Source organism: Manis pentadactyla, chromosome 10 (genome assembly GCF_030020395.1).
Source record: "Manis pentadactyla isolate mManPen7 chromosome 10, mManPen7.hap1, whole genome shotgun sequence".
Lineage (NCBI taxonomy): Eukaryota > Metazoa > Chordata > Mammalia > Pholidota > Manidae > Manis > Manis pentadactyla.
The window spans coordinates 128,364,419-128,377,108 of record NC_080028.1 but is presented as its reverse complement, the minus strand read 5'-3'; the positions used below and the strand labels follow the sequence as shown (position 1 = coordinate 128,377,108).

Genomic DNA, 12,690 nt, shown 5'->3' with positions numbered 1-12,690 from the left:
AATATGAATGCAACAAAAATAGTTCTTTCAGGAAAGCACACTTGGAATGCTTCTGAAATTCTCAATAAAGGTAGGTTGCTTTGACAAAGAGCAGGCAGGTTAAGTGTAGGCAAGGCAACATGAAATGGGGTGACCCACTGCTTTGGACCATGTTCTTGCTCTGCTTGGAACAGGAAATTATCAACGACGCACCTTCACTACCACATCTGATAGAAACAGTGCAGAACCCCGAGTGAGCCCCAGTCAAAGAAAAGGCCTTGCTTGGCCAGCCACCCAGCGGTTGGTGAACGAATGCAGGCTTGTTGTAGGAAAGGTTCATACTGTTTTTATGACTCGGGTTTAACCAACTTCTTCGACTGAGCGACTCCTGGCTGTGACACCGGGGAGAGGGCTGGGGTACCCTTGCTACTCCACTTCTCAGAAAGAGTCAGTGGAAAGTCACAGAATGCACACATATGAACTCTAAAGATGTAGGAAAACTGCACATTTGTACCTGTACATATTCATATTTGTGTCCGTACATTTGTGCAAATTCCCTGAGAAAAAATTCAGAAAGTTATGCATGAAATGTGTGCAAGTAGTTACCTCTGGGGAAGGGGCAGAAGCCAAGTAGTTGGGGTCTCCCTATATTTATATATGGTGGTATTCAAATATTACTCATACAATTATACGGAGTGGCGCTCAAGGGCTGCCTGAAACAGGAGATGAGAAGGCAGACACTGGTCTTGGACACAGTGCCAGGCAGCCTGTGCAGCACCTGCCAGAGCCAAACTTCTGGGGAGCACCATGCACTCCCCTTCCCACAGGGAGGCAGCCCCAGTTCGTCAGCACAGAGCCCCCACTCCTCAAGGGGCTTCACTATCACCCCCAAAGTCTGTAGGGCTGTGAGCAAGCATTTACAAGGCCAGCAAAACAGCAAGGGCCCCTGGGGGCAGGGCCACAGCTGGGTGCAGCCAGCAAGCAGGGAGCTCAGGAAGCCTGCCCACCTGTCCACCTAAATACTGACTGAGCCCCTTCTATGCAAGGAATCAAACACAGGACACCACAGGGCACACCTGCAATTCGGGAAGGTGGGCCGAAAAGGCAAGACGACCCTGGGAAGCCAGCTCCCCTGACTGTTAAGAGGTGTGACTCAGAGAGGCCCGGTGCCTGCGCGGGGTGAGCACCATCTCTACTGGGAGCAGGGGCTCGGGTCTGAACCCCTCAGCCCAAGGCATACAGAGAGCAGGGGTGCACTGAGCTGGGGGCTGCAGGAGGGCCCCTACGAGGAACACTTCAAAAGAGGAAGAAGGAAGCATGGGTCACATCCTTAGATAATGTCCTCCAACAGAGGGCTCTGGGAACAATCAGACTCTTCTGCCCCACACAAAACACAGTGGCAGGCAGGCTGGAAGAGCAGGTGGCTGCAGCACGAGGCACCTGTGTTTGTGATAATCACATTTTCCGTTAAACTGCTCTTTTGTGACTTCCTTTTTTTAAAGTGAAGTGAAGCAGCCCCTTCGCACGATCAGACAGCCATTCTGAGACGGCAACCCCTTCATTTGCTCGTGGTGGGAGCTCTCCAAGTGAGGACGGCCTCTCCTCCCGGCTGCACACCGCACCTCACCGCTGGCCAGCTGTCACCACACAGGCCGCCCTGTCTGACCCCTGTGCTGAGCATCACCTTGACAGAACAGACAGCAGAGCAGCTCCTCTGCGTGCCCGGGAGTCTGGCTTTCCTTTCTGATAGGCTTATTTTCCTCTCTGCAAAGTTACTTGATAAAATGTGATGTGCACATGCTAATCTATGCTTCCAGGTCTGTGAACAAGGTAATAAGGTTTAATTTTAGGGATTTTCTCAATTCATTTGCTCCTTAATCTAATCCTACAACTTTTAAAGAAAGGGGTTTCAGTTAACTGAAACAGGTCTGCATGGACAGGAGTACTTTTCTAAAGGCAGCCTTACTAATTTTTCCCCCATTCCTGTTTCACCTTTACAAACTGTGAGCTTTGTTCTTAAAAACTGACATCCGCTGGTGAAAGAACAGACACATTGGCCAGCGGAACAGAGCTGTAGGTTGGGGTCAGACCCACACAGCACAGCTCGTGGGGGAGGGACCGGGCCCTTGGCACACGGGCGGGAACCAGTGGCCCCCACAGCGAGCCTGCGCATGAACTTCCTGTCGCTCACAAAAGCTTACTCAATGTAGATGGTGGATTTAAATGTCAAACCTACAGCTTTTACAAGAAAATATGGGAAAGCATCTTTGTGACCTTAAGGTTAGGCAAAGAGTTCTTAGATATGACACCAAAAACAAAAATTTCCATAAAAGAAAATGACAAGCGATTTCACCAAAGCTACACCCTCCTGCCCTACAAAAGACACACGTAATGGCCACAGGATGGGTTGCAGACTGGGAGGAACGTGTGGGCGCCCACCCAACGAAGGCATGCACCCAGAACACATAATGCACTCTCTAAACACAGTGAGAAAATGGGCACTTTGCCAAAGATTTACAGGTGGCCCGAAGCACGAGGGATTCGCAAGGCCATCAGCCATCAGGGAACACAAACCCACAGTGAGATACTACTGCACACCTGCTAGGACAGTACAAGGGAACAGACGGGAACAGAGCTTGGGGAGCGTGGGGAAGCGCTGGTGGCCCCTTAGAGCTGCGGGATCTCCCCACTGCTGCCCCCGGGGGCAAAACAAAACAAAACCAAAGCGAATGCCAGTGCCTCCCTGGGGGATGGATAAACAGGACTGGACAGCCACACCAGGACACACTGCGGCAAGAGGCACGAACTCGGATGCACGCAGCCACGTGGACGTCTTTCAAGTGTATACTGCAGAGTGGAAGATACGAGCAGCTTCAAAAGGCCACACAAGGCAGGACTCACTTAGATACCATTCCTGGAAGGGCTGGACTGGAGGGGACGAAGCAGCCTAGAGGGGGCTGGGAATGCACATGGAAAGGGGAGGAACACAAGGGGCAGCAGGGAGAAATATGGGGGGGCCTGGTGAGTCTTGGTTGTGATGGGACACAGTGCCATGCATCTGCTAAACTCAAGAGGCAGGTGAGCGGCCGGTCCGAGATGGCTGCCCACTGCACAGTTCCCTCCCTGACATTCTGGAACAGGCACCGTGGAGACGGCAACAGGTGGGAGGTTTCAGGGCGTGGGGGGGGGGCACGGGACCGTGAGCTCAGCAGCGAATCTGCCGGGTCCTGCAGCAGTGGACACGGACAGCACATACATGTGCCCTGCGGTGAGCGTGCAGCATGCACCGCACACCGCAGACAAACCCACACCGCCCGGAAGAGAGAGGAACCACGGCACAAGAGGACAAGAGACACCACACGCAGCAGGGCAGCCCTCCGCGTCCCTTCTAACTCTGGGCAGGGCGGGTGGAAGCGGCACAAGCGCTGGCTGGGAAGGCCGCTGGTCCAGCACTCGCGCCATTTCTCCGCCTGGCAGGCTGCTCGGAAAGCCCGGGGAGCTGGGCACCAGGGGCCCGCGAGCTCTCCTACGGGCTCATCAGGCTTCAGTAGAGGGCTGAGAGAGGCCGCTCCACGCCTGCACATTGACTGGGGTCAGACGTCTGTGTGGTGCTCGTCCTCCACGCCGTGACCCTGACCTCCCGGCCAAGGCCGCCTCCTTCAGGTTTCCCCATGGCCTGGCTCCCTTCCTCCTTGGATTAAGCCCTCTTAAGAAAGTGGTCCCTACACACAGCCCACCCTTAAGAGAGGGGCTCTGTTCTCCCCTCCTCATCGGCACAGTATCTGCAGACACTATGTGGAATGCTGCGGGACAGATGTGTCTGTCTCCATGTACGCATTCAACCACTGACGATCCCAGGATGGACTCACGGAAGCTTGTCTGTCGCTTAGGTCATAACCCAACACTATGTTACGAATTAAAGATTCAAAGCAAATGCGTGACCAGCGAGTGCCCCTCCTAAGCCCAGGCTCGCTCAGAACCAGCCCCACCTCTGGCCTCAGGGCTGCACAACGGCTCAGCTCTGCTCCCAGGCTGGCCTGGACCTTCAGCCTCCAGCTCAGAGCCTTGAGGCTCTCTGATCTCCAGCAGCCCCTGAAACTGACCCTCTGGCCATTTTCAAACTTACTGAAATGCCTTCCGCCTTGCCCGACCAGTTGGGCATGTCCCCCCCAGAAACCCAGGGTGACTGAAATAAGAGGTGAAGTGCGACTGGGCCTGGAACTGCCCCACAGGGGCACACTGTCCCTCCTGGGCAGCTCCCTCCCCAGCCGGTGCCATGGCAGTATCAGAAGCCACCCAGCCAGGATCTTCCACCTTGGCAAGGTTGCTCAGATGCGCAGATGCTGCTTGAGAATCCCAGGTCCCAGGACAAACACAGTTCCTACCTGACAGGCACAGGGCAGGTATAAGGGGGACAGAAGAGACCCTGGAGTGGCAAGAGATGAGTGGCGGAGGGGAGTAGGTGACCCCCAAGGCCCTGGCCAGGGGCTCTCTTCTTGCTCGCCCTTGACGTTGTCCCACACAGGTCCGGCGGGCCGTGTGCCCACTGACACCGGTCTGCAATGCCACCTGCCCTTCCTGGCACTCGTGGTCAATCACTGCTCCTTCCACAACAGTGTTACACCATAGTTACCATGAGGCCTGGCTCCAAGCTGGTGGCGGTTCACAGAACTAGAGCTTTGAGAATTTAACACAAGCATCTGCAAAGGCAGGCTCTGGGCTGGTGCCAGCACAGAAATGCACACAGCTGGCCACACCTGGCAGGAGCTCACACCTGTCTGGGGCTCGCAGGCCATCCCACACCAGGCAGAGGGAGACAGGGAGCCAGAAGTGCAAGATGGTGACATCCTGCAGATGCAGCAGACACTGAAGAAGGCTGTCCCAGCACAGAGCTCAACCCACAGAACAGGGGACTTCACCCAGCAGGGGCCTGGGGATGGCAAGTGGGTCTGTCCGTTCAGTGGGCAGAGGTCCAGGCAGGAGTGAAGCTTGGGGCTGTGACTGGGAGGGACATGTGGCTGCTAATGAGGGCTCCCCCCTGCCACCCCGAGGTGAGAAACATACACACACAGAACCCCCGGACAGTAGAACGGGGCATGGGAGGCCGGGGCTATGCCTGAGTCCAGGACAGCGGCATGACAGCGGCAGTGTTACCGCAGCTACAAGAGGCCAAGGGGCCAGGGCAGGAGGCCCCTCTGCAGTGCTGCTGTCTGCCTGTGGGGGGAAAGGCACTGAGCTAGCAGCCCTGGGGGTGTGAGGTTGGGGGCATCTGTCCCAGAAAGAGCCACCTTGGGTGTCCAGCTGGGACAGAGAAATGCCGGGGACATGACGGGATTGATAAATCAAAGAACAGAAATGGGGGACAAACTAGATCTGGGATCCTTACCCAGAAAAGGTAACAGAGGCCCTGGGGCGAGTTAAAACAGCTCCAGGAGAAGGTGCTGGGATAGCCTCGAGGCGGGCACGGGTGGGCAGGGAGCTGGGGGGTGGCTTGGCACACAGCCGGCCGCAGGCCAGGCCAGCACAAGGCTGAGCGAGCTGAGGAGGGCTCAAAGGCCAGCTCCAAACCCAGGGCCAGCGGGAAGCCACAGGCACGGGGACGACACCAGCCCTGGCGGGGGGCTTTCACACGCGGCAAGTTCCCTGTATGGGGTCTCAGGACAGAGCTGGTCACAGCAGCGTAGCTAAGCAGGCGTCCCTGGCACTTTCTGTGACCAGGACGTCAAGCCCTTGGAGGCCATGAGTGTGAGGGCAGAACAGAGTCAGACTTGGCAGTGCCTAGAGGGGGTGCAGAGCCCCTGGGGGCACAAGGAGGGCTGGTGGGCAGAGGAGGAAAAAAAAGCACAAGGGAGAACGGGCAGACCAGATAAACAGGGGCAGGAAGGCAGGAGGGAGGCCTTCTAGAAACACCAGGAGATGCAGGGCTGTGTGGAGCCCACCACCCCCGTGCACGCCGAGGGAAGAGCAAAGACAGGCCCTCAGGCCTCACCGGGAGGGACCAGGTGTTACTGAAGAGCTCAGGATGCAAGGTCCTCGCTGAGGAAAGGGAAGCAAAGTGCACATATTTCAAGTTCTGTATTCCACAGAAGAAGGGAAATGCCCCAAAGGAATGGGGAGTGTCTCCCCAGGCAGTGCCCACTTACCCAACCTGGATGAGCTCGTTCAACTTCGTGGCGTTCTTGTCATCCATGCCTTTGATTGGAAAAGAGAATAAGTGTGACCGTGAGGCAGGAGCAACCGCCCCAAGATGCCCATGATCATCATCAACACAGACCCCGGATCCTCTCTGGAGCACACGGTCTCTCGGAATAAAACCCCTACATTAGCTGCAGCCTCCCCCTGGAGTCAAAATAGGTCCCTGGTTGAGGGCGCCATCCCCATCTGCACATCCCATCCACCACCCAGGCCTCCTCAGAGCTACTGTGTGTCTGCACAGCTAACAACCCCTCCCGACTCTCCCCAGACCCTGCTCTGCTGAGGCTGTGCCCGGCCCCAGCCGCCTGGCTCAGGGACTCTCGTTGTGCAGGGTCACCGCCATACCCTGTGCAGGCTTCTGCCGGCCTCGTGTCCCCTGTGGGCCTGCAGCCATCAGCTCTGCACCCCAGGCTCCCAGGGTGCTGAGCTCCCTGAGACCCCGTGTGCTCACAAGGAGACGCCTTCCTGGCCCTCGCCATCCTCAGAAATGGTGTGAGAAAGCAGAGCAGTGCCCAGGTGAGGGGATGCGGGTGTGCATGTCTGGGTACTCAGTGCAAAATTCTTTGAGAACTCTTTCACTGTGTCAGGGAGGGGACGGGGGATTAGCCACTGAAAACCAAAAGACAAAGACAAAACCCTGAAAGCAGCCAGAGAAAAACAACACGCCACCTGCAGGGGACAGGGACATGAACAGCCACGACCTCCCACGAGAAACAGCACAGCCCAGACTTGAAACATCTTTAAAGCAAAGAAAAACCGCCAAGTGAGAATTCCACATCTAGCAAGAGTATCTTTTAAAGGATGAAGACTAAAGACTTCTCAGATAAACAGTAACTCAGAGAACTCCTGGCCACACGATGGCCTGAGGAGACACTGCAGGATGCTGTGCAGGAGGCAGGGCCAGGGGGAAGTGTGTCTCCAGAGACACAGAGCAGGGTCAGCCACCATGGACGCGCACCCACGGGATGGGTACATCACAGCACACAGCATGCAGGGGACAGCAGTGGGCACTGCCCGAGGACAGGGCTGGCGGGCTATGTGAGACAGGGTGGCCCAGCTGCCATGGAGGGTGGTGGACATGTGAGCTGAGATCCACAGGTAAGCAGGAGCTAACAGGCAAAGGAGGAGGGAGGGCATCTGGCAGGCTGGACAGACAGAAGGACAGAGGCCTGGGTAGATGGAGCCACTACCCAGGGTTCGAGCCGGAAGACAGAGCCCATCCAAGGAACCACCCTCCAAAGACAAGCGGGCTCAACACGGTGGTGAGGACTGCAGACAGCCACAGCGGGGGCCTCGCGGGCATGCATGTGCATGCAACAGACGTGCAGGTGGCCTGCAAGGCACCAACTAGGCGGTGCTGGCAGGCCCGGGGGGACACGTGGCAGGGGAGCTGAGGGTGGCAAAAAACCAGCTGAAGTCCAAGTGCAGAGGCCCTGTGGGCCAGGGCCCAGCCGACACCCACGGTTACAGAGCAGCCAACTGCCAGGGGGATGAGGCCAAAGGCTCGTGCAGAGCCAAGCTAGGCTGGGGAGGGGTCTGGCCGTGCGGCTTGGACAGCGAGAAGGAAGGGGTGGAGAAAGCACAGATTCGAGGAGCAGGCCCTTCAGCCCCCGTCAGCAGACCGTGCAGAGCAGGAGCCAGGCAGGCTCACAGAGAAGCCCCAGGCTGTGGAGACGGTGGGGCAGGTGGCGCTGGGGGTCGGTACACCCATCCTCCCAGCCCTTCTGCTGCCTCTGCCCTGGGTCCCACTGCCCAAGCTGCGACCTGTCAGGGGACCAGTTAGATGACAACTTAGGATCACCCCCATGACCTTGTTTAGCTGTCAGCATGGCCTGTGTGAGTGCTCGCCCGGCTGCCTCGGCTGCAGCCATGCAGGAAGGCAAGGTGGGGCACGAGGTGCCGGGCCCTATGCGCAGGAAGGCCAGAGTGCCCCCATCTGCAGGGAGTGTGGTGGCGAGGAGACCATCAGAGCAAGGCCGAGGGGCCTGCACCCTTCAAAGGACCGCGTCACGGAAGACCACAGAGCAGCAGCTGCAGGGGACTCCACAGCTACGGTCAGGGCACCGTCCCCAGTGGGGCCCGGACTGGTGAGTTGGGACACTGGGAGATGAGGGTGTGGGTGGGACATTAGGTAGGATGGTGGCCCCGGCCTGACTGGTGCCCACAGTGCTGGGCATGGGCCCAGGGCTGGGGCAGCAGGACAGGGGCTCAGAGGCCGGGTGCCAGGCTGTCTACACCTGCAGGTCTCAGGGGCTGGGAGGGCGTGTGTGCACAGACGCAGCCCCTGCCCACGACCTCGATCTCAGTCTGGGTGAAGGCACACGGTGGCTTTCATGAAGGCACAGCCTCAGCGTTGCTGCAGGCTACATTTCCAAAATGAAAAGTTGGAGGGAAAACAGAAGAGCCCCAGGACCAAAGACGCAAGGGAGCGAGCACAGCGGGCCCTCGCAGGGGAAGGCCCCTCGCCTGGGGGCTGGGGGACCCCCGGGCGCCTCATACTCACAGCCCCCGACCTTCTTGCGCAGCTCGCCATAGCAGATGAGACCGTACAGCTCCTGGGACGACTTCTTCAGCCCGCGGGAGCACACTGGAAGACGGGGGGTGAAGCTTACACAGGAGGCACACTGCCAGCGGTGCACACAGTGCGTTCGCCACACGGGAGGGCGTTCGCCACGCAGAACACCGAGCACGCAGGGTCCCCAGTGCGACCGCGGCAGCTCAGGACTGCAGAGTTAGCAGCAGGGAAAACTGGGTGAACGGTATACGGGAACATGGAGCTGGTACCGATTCTCAAAAGAAAAAGTTAAACAAGGAAAAGGGGCAGGGGAACTAGTCCGAGCAGGCAGAGCCACGTCCCCGGGAAGGAGGAAATGAACATCCAGCTCACCAGCTTCCATGGAGGCAGCGCAGGGACTGACCCGCCTGCCATCCCGCCCTCCGCCCACCTCGGCACAAGGCTGGCTGCCTGAGCCAAGGAAGCTCGCCCGCCGCTCTCCTTTGATGGCTGACATACATGTCTGGGGTCAGACACGTAAGAGAGCTGCAGCTCAGAGCTCCAGACCACCGACAGCCACTCTTCCCCATTCCTTAGCGACAGACCCGGTTTTATTTGGGAAGCAACGTGTAGTTACGAGAGCACATGTCCCACCTGCCCTGCACCTGCACCTGGCCACACCACTGAGTCACAGCCTTTGGTATGAGCAGGCAGCTGTAGGGGATTTCCAGAAGGTTCCACAAGTTACTGAAGGCTGACCCGAGACGGAATGTGGCCCTGCTGCCTACCCCCTTTCCTACAGAGCCACTGCCTGACACCATCTGGACAGAAGCAAGGGGTCAGGGAGGGCAGAGAAGGACGGGAGGCCCTGGGTCCCCAGTGCCTGCCTGCACGGCCCACTCACAGGCGCCTTAAGGGGACATGAGGGCATGAACCCTGACAGGAAAGCACGGGCGCCAGCCTGAGTGGAGGCCCAGCAGAGGCAGCCCGACGGCCTCATCTCTGCACCCTCACTCACAGCTGTCCTCTCGAGGTCTCTCCTCAGAGACCCCTTCGCAAAGTCTGAACCTTTGGCTGTGTGTGACAATAGGAAAGGAAAAAATTTTATTAGTACGTGGACAATAAGGTTTTGAAAAATGATCTAAAATCAGGATTCTGAACCATGGACAGGCCCTCAGGACCTTCAGATTCTGCAAACATCACATGCCAAACATTCCAGAAGGTTCTAAGAGAAAGCACTCTTCCGGCTTTCATAGGGATCCCTGCTGTGGGAAGTCTAAGGGCCGTCCTGCCGCCCATGCAGATGACGGAACGTCACTCAGCCACCAGGAGGGCAGGCTCGAGCGCACACTATGGCGTGCATGGGCCTGGGAACGTGCTCAGCGAAGGAGGCCAACATGAAAGGCTCTATTTATATGGAGCAACCAGGACAGGCAAATCCACGGGGGCAGGAGCAGGTCGGCAGCTGCCAGGGGTTGGGAAGGGACCAAACAGCCCTGGCGCAGCTGCCCGTGTGGCACAGAATGGCAGGCAGGCTGGGGCTCCAAACAGCCACCTGCTGGGGGAGGTGAGCGGAGCCAGGGAGCCGGGGGCCCATCAGCTCAAAAGAAGAAGGCACCTCTCGTGGGGCCACCCAGAACAAGACACAGGATACAGGACCCCAAGAAGCGTGTGGTACAGGGAGGAGGTGGAGGAGGGAGGGAGACACGGGTCACCAGCAAAGCAGGGAGGCCAGCAGGAGCTGGGGCGGCAGCGTGCCGCAGGAGTGGGACCTGAGCATGGCCGGCGTGTCCACCCTTCACCCTGTGCCAGCTGTCAATAAAGGACTGAGGTGGCGGATGCCTCCTGGGATGGCGGAGGTCAGGCCGCCTGGCAGGAAGAGGCGACCCAAGTGCTCAGAAGAGGGATGTCCCCTCCACGCACCTTCTGAGACCCACACAGACAAAGCCTGCAGGGGGCAGGCCTGGCCACGCACCCCCAGACATCGGAGCGGCAGCTGAGGCCCCGTCCACCCTGCGACCTGAGCATCCCCTGAACAGCGCCCAGGGTGCCTGCAGCACAGCTGAGGGGAACAGGCAGAGCAGGCTGGATCCCAGCTCCTGGAATGGCCTCGACCCCTTGCCGTGCCCCACGCCACACGGCCTACTGTCCTCTGCACGCAGTGGGCAGCGTCCTTGTCTGAAGAGAGCTCAACACCAGCTCGAAGGACCCGCCCTCACGGAATGACCTGCAGAAAGCTGCCAGCGAATGTGACATGTAACAAGGGTGGAAAAGGCAACAGAGGAAGAGCCGGTGCCCTGAACGCCATCTCACGGGCCATGGAGGGAAGGCTGGCAGCTGTGAGGATGATAAAAAGCCTTGGGCACAGCCAGCTGAGCCAGGGCTGGTGTTTCCAGATGAACGGGTGCCCTGAGAGACCGTCTCCACGAAGGACGCGCACAGCTGGAAGGCAGGCACTGCAGGGGGCAGCCTGGGCAGGGGCGGGCACGGCCATGCTGTGTGTCCCACAGCCAGCAGAGGCTGTCCAGGACAAATGGCCACGTGGGTGCTGAGAGCAAATGAGCAAAATGGTGTTAGCAAAAGACCTGTGTGTCAGACCTGGGGACCACCCCAAAGCAGGGAAATCCACAGCCTGCTTCCACGGCCTCTGGAAAGAGCGGCCGTCTCACGCAAACGGGCAAGCTGGTAAACGATGTTGGGCCCGCCTTTCCCTTTGTGTCACATTTTCCCCAAGATGCCACCAGGTTGGACTGGAGGCCCCTGCAGCCAGAGGGCTGGGGACATGAGCCTCCTCCCAGCAGCCCTGGTTATGCTTCATAAACACCAAGACCCCCGTTCTTGCAAGGATGGGAAGGAGGATAGCCCTTGAGATCACCAGTAAAAGGCTCTGAAGGAGACAAGATACCTTAGAAAGGCAAGTGAGAAACGAGCATCTTGCTGGCCAGAGAACAGCTCAGCAGGGCCAGCGACTCAGCAAAAAGAAGGCACTTCACATGAGGTCTCGCCATGAAGACGGGACTTGCTGGAGCGGCACAAGCCCGACTGTCAGGGGCTCCTTGCCTCGGTCTGGGACAGCAGCAGATGGGACATAAGTGAGGCAGCAGACAGGCCCCTGGGCCAGCTCCCAGAGGGCAGTCAGACAGCACTCACAAGATGCTCATGATGAGACTAATTTTGTCACAATCGTGTGAGTTTATCTGCAGGCACATGTGCTATGCATAAAGACGCCCACTCCTGCCTTATTTAAAACCACTCAGAAGTGGCCTGCAGGTCCACAAGGAGAGGTATAATTTATTCATGTGTGGCATGCCAACTCAAAGAAATAACATTTAACAGAAATACACAGAGAAACTGTCCACAGACATGAAACACAGCCTGGAAACATCACATGTTAAGACAGGAGTGAGGAGACGGTGTGGGCTCTGTCTCCCCCTGAGGTTTCGGCTCCTGTTGTTTGCTGGGTGGGCCTGGAGAGGGCCTGCATGCTGGGCTGGGGTTTCCCTATCTGCCCGAGGGTGACTGGCATCTCCGAGGAAGAGCATGTGCTGAGCTCACAGAGAGGCACCGGGCAGGATTTGGGCAAGGGTTCCTGGGAGATGGGCAGGTTAAGGAAGCCAGCCGGGGGGCGGTGGCAGAAGTCGAGACGCAAAGGGAAGGTCTAGGTCCCCGGGAGGCTGATGGCCCTGCTCCTGGGAGCCATGGCAGGTTGACACAGGGTCTGGTGGGGGGAGGGGGAGCAGCCCAGGCAGACGTGCCCCACGTGTGGGTCACGGCGTGTGAGGGGCGGGCTGGGAAGGGCAGGAGCAGGCCTCACAGGAGCACAGATGGTGCACAGCAGGAGGGCCAGGTGGGGGGCAGGTCCGAAAAGCTCTGAGAACCAGCAAGGCCAACCAGTGGGCGAGGATGCCCACAAGGATTCAAAGGGAAATACATCCAGGGGACGGTGCCAGATGACCGTGCCATCTGGAGACTGGGCCCCCAGTCCCCACGAGCCACATGCTGGCAGTGAGAACGGACTTCTC

General features: G+C 58.3%; 1 protein-coding gene across 4 annotated transcripts in view; it reads right to left on the bottom strand.

Moving 5' to 3' along the window:
* CRAMP1 (cramped chromatin regulator homolog 1) overlaps nucleotides 1-12,690 on the bottom strand; it is a 52,377-nt gene that overhangs the window by 24,221 nt on the left and 15,466 nt on the right. For all 4 annotated transcript variants that reach the window (XM_036915902.2, XM_036915904.2, XM_036915903.2 and 1 more), the window contains 2 exons: nucleotides 8,678-8,761; nucleotides 6,123-6,171 (listed from right to left, as the gene is read on the bottom strand). In XM_036915902.2, coding sequence (XP_036771797.2) covers nucleotides 6,123-6,171; nucleotides 8,678-8,761 — 133 coding nt within the window. The remainder of the gene's footprint in view (nucleotides 1-6,122; nucleotides 6,172-8,677; nucleotides 8,762-12,690) is intronic.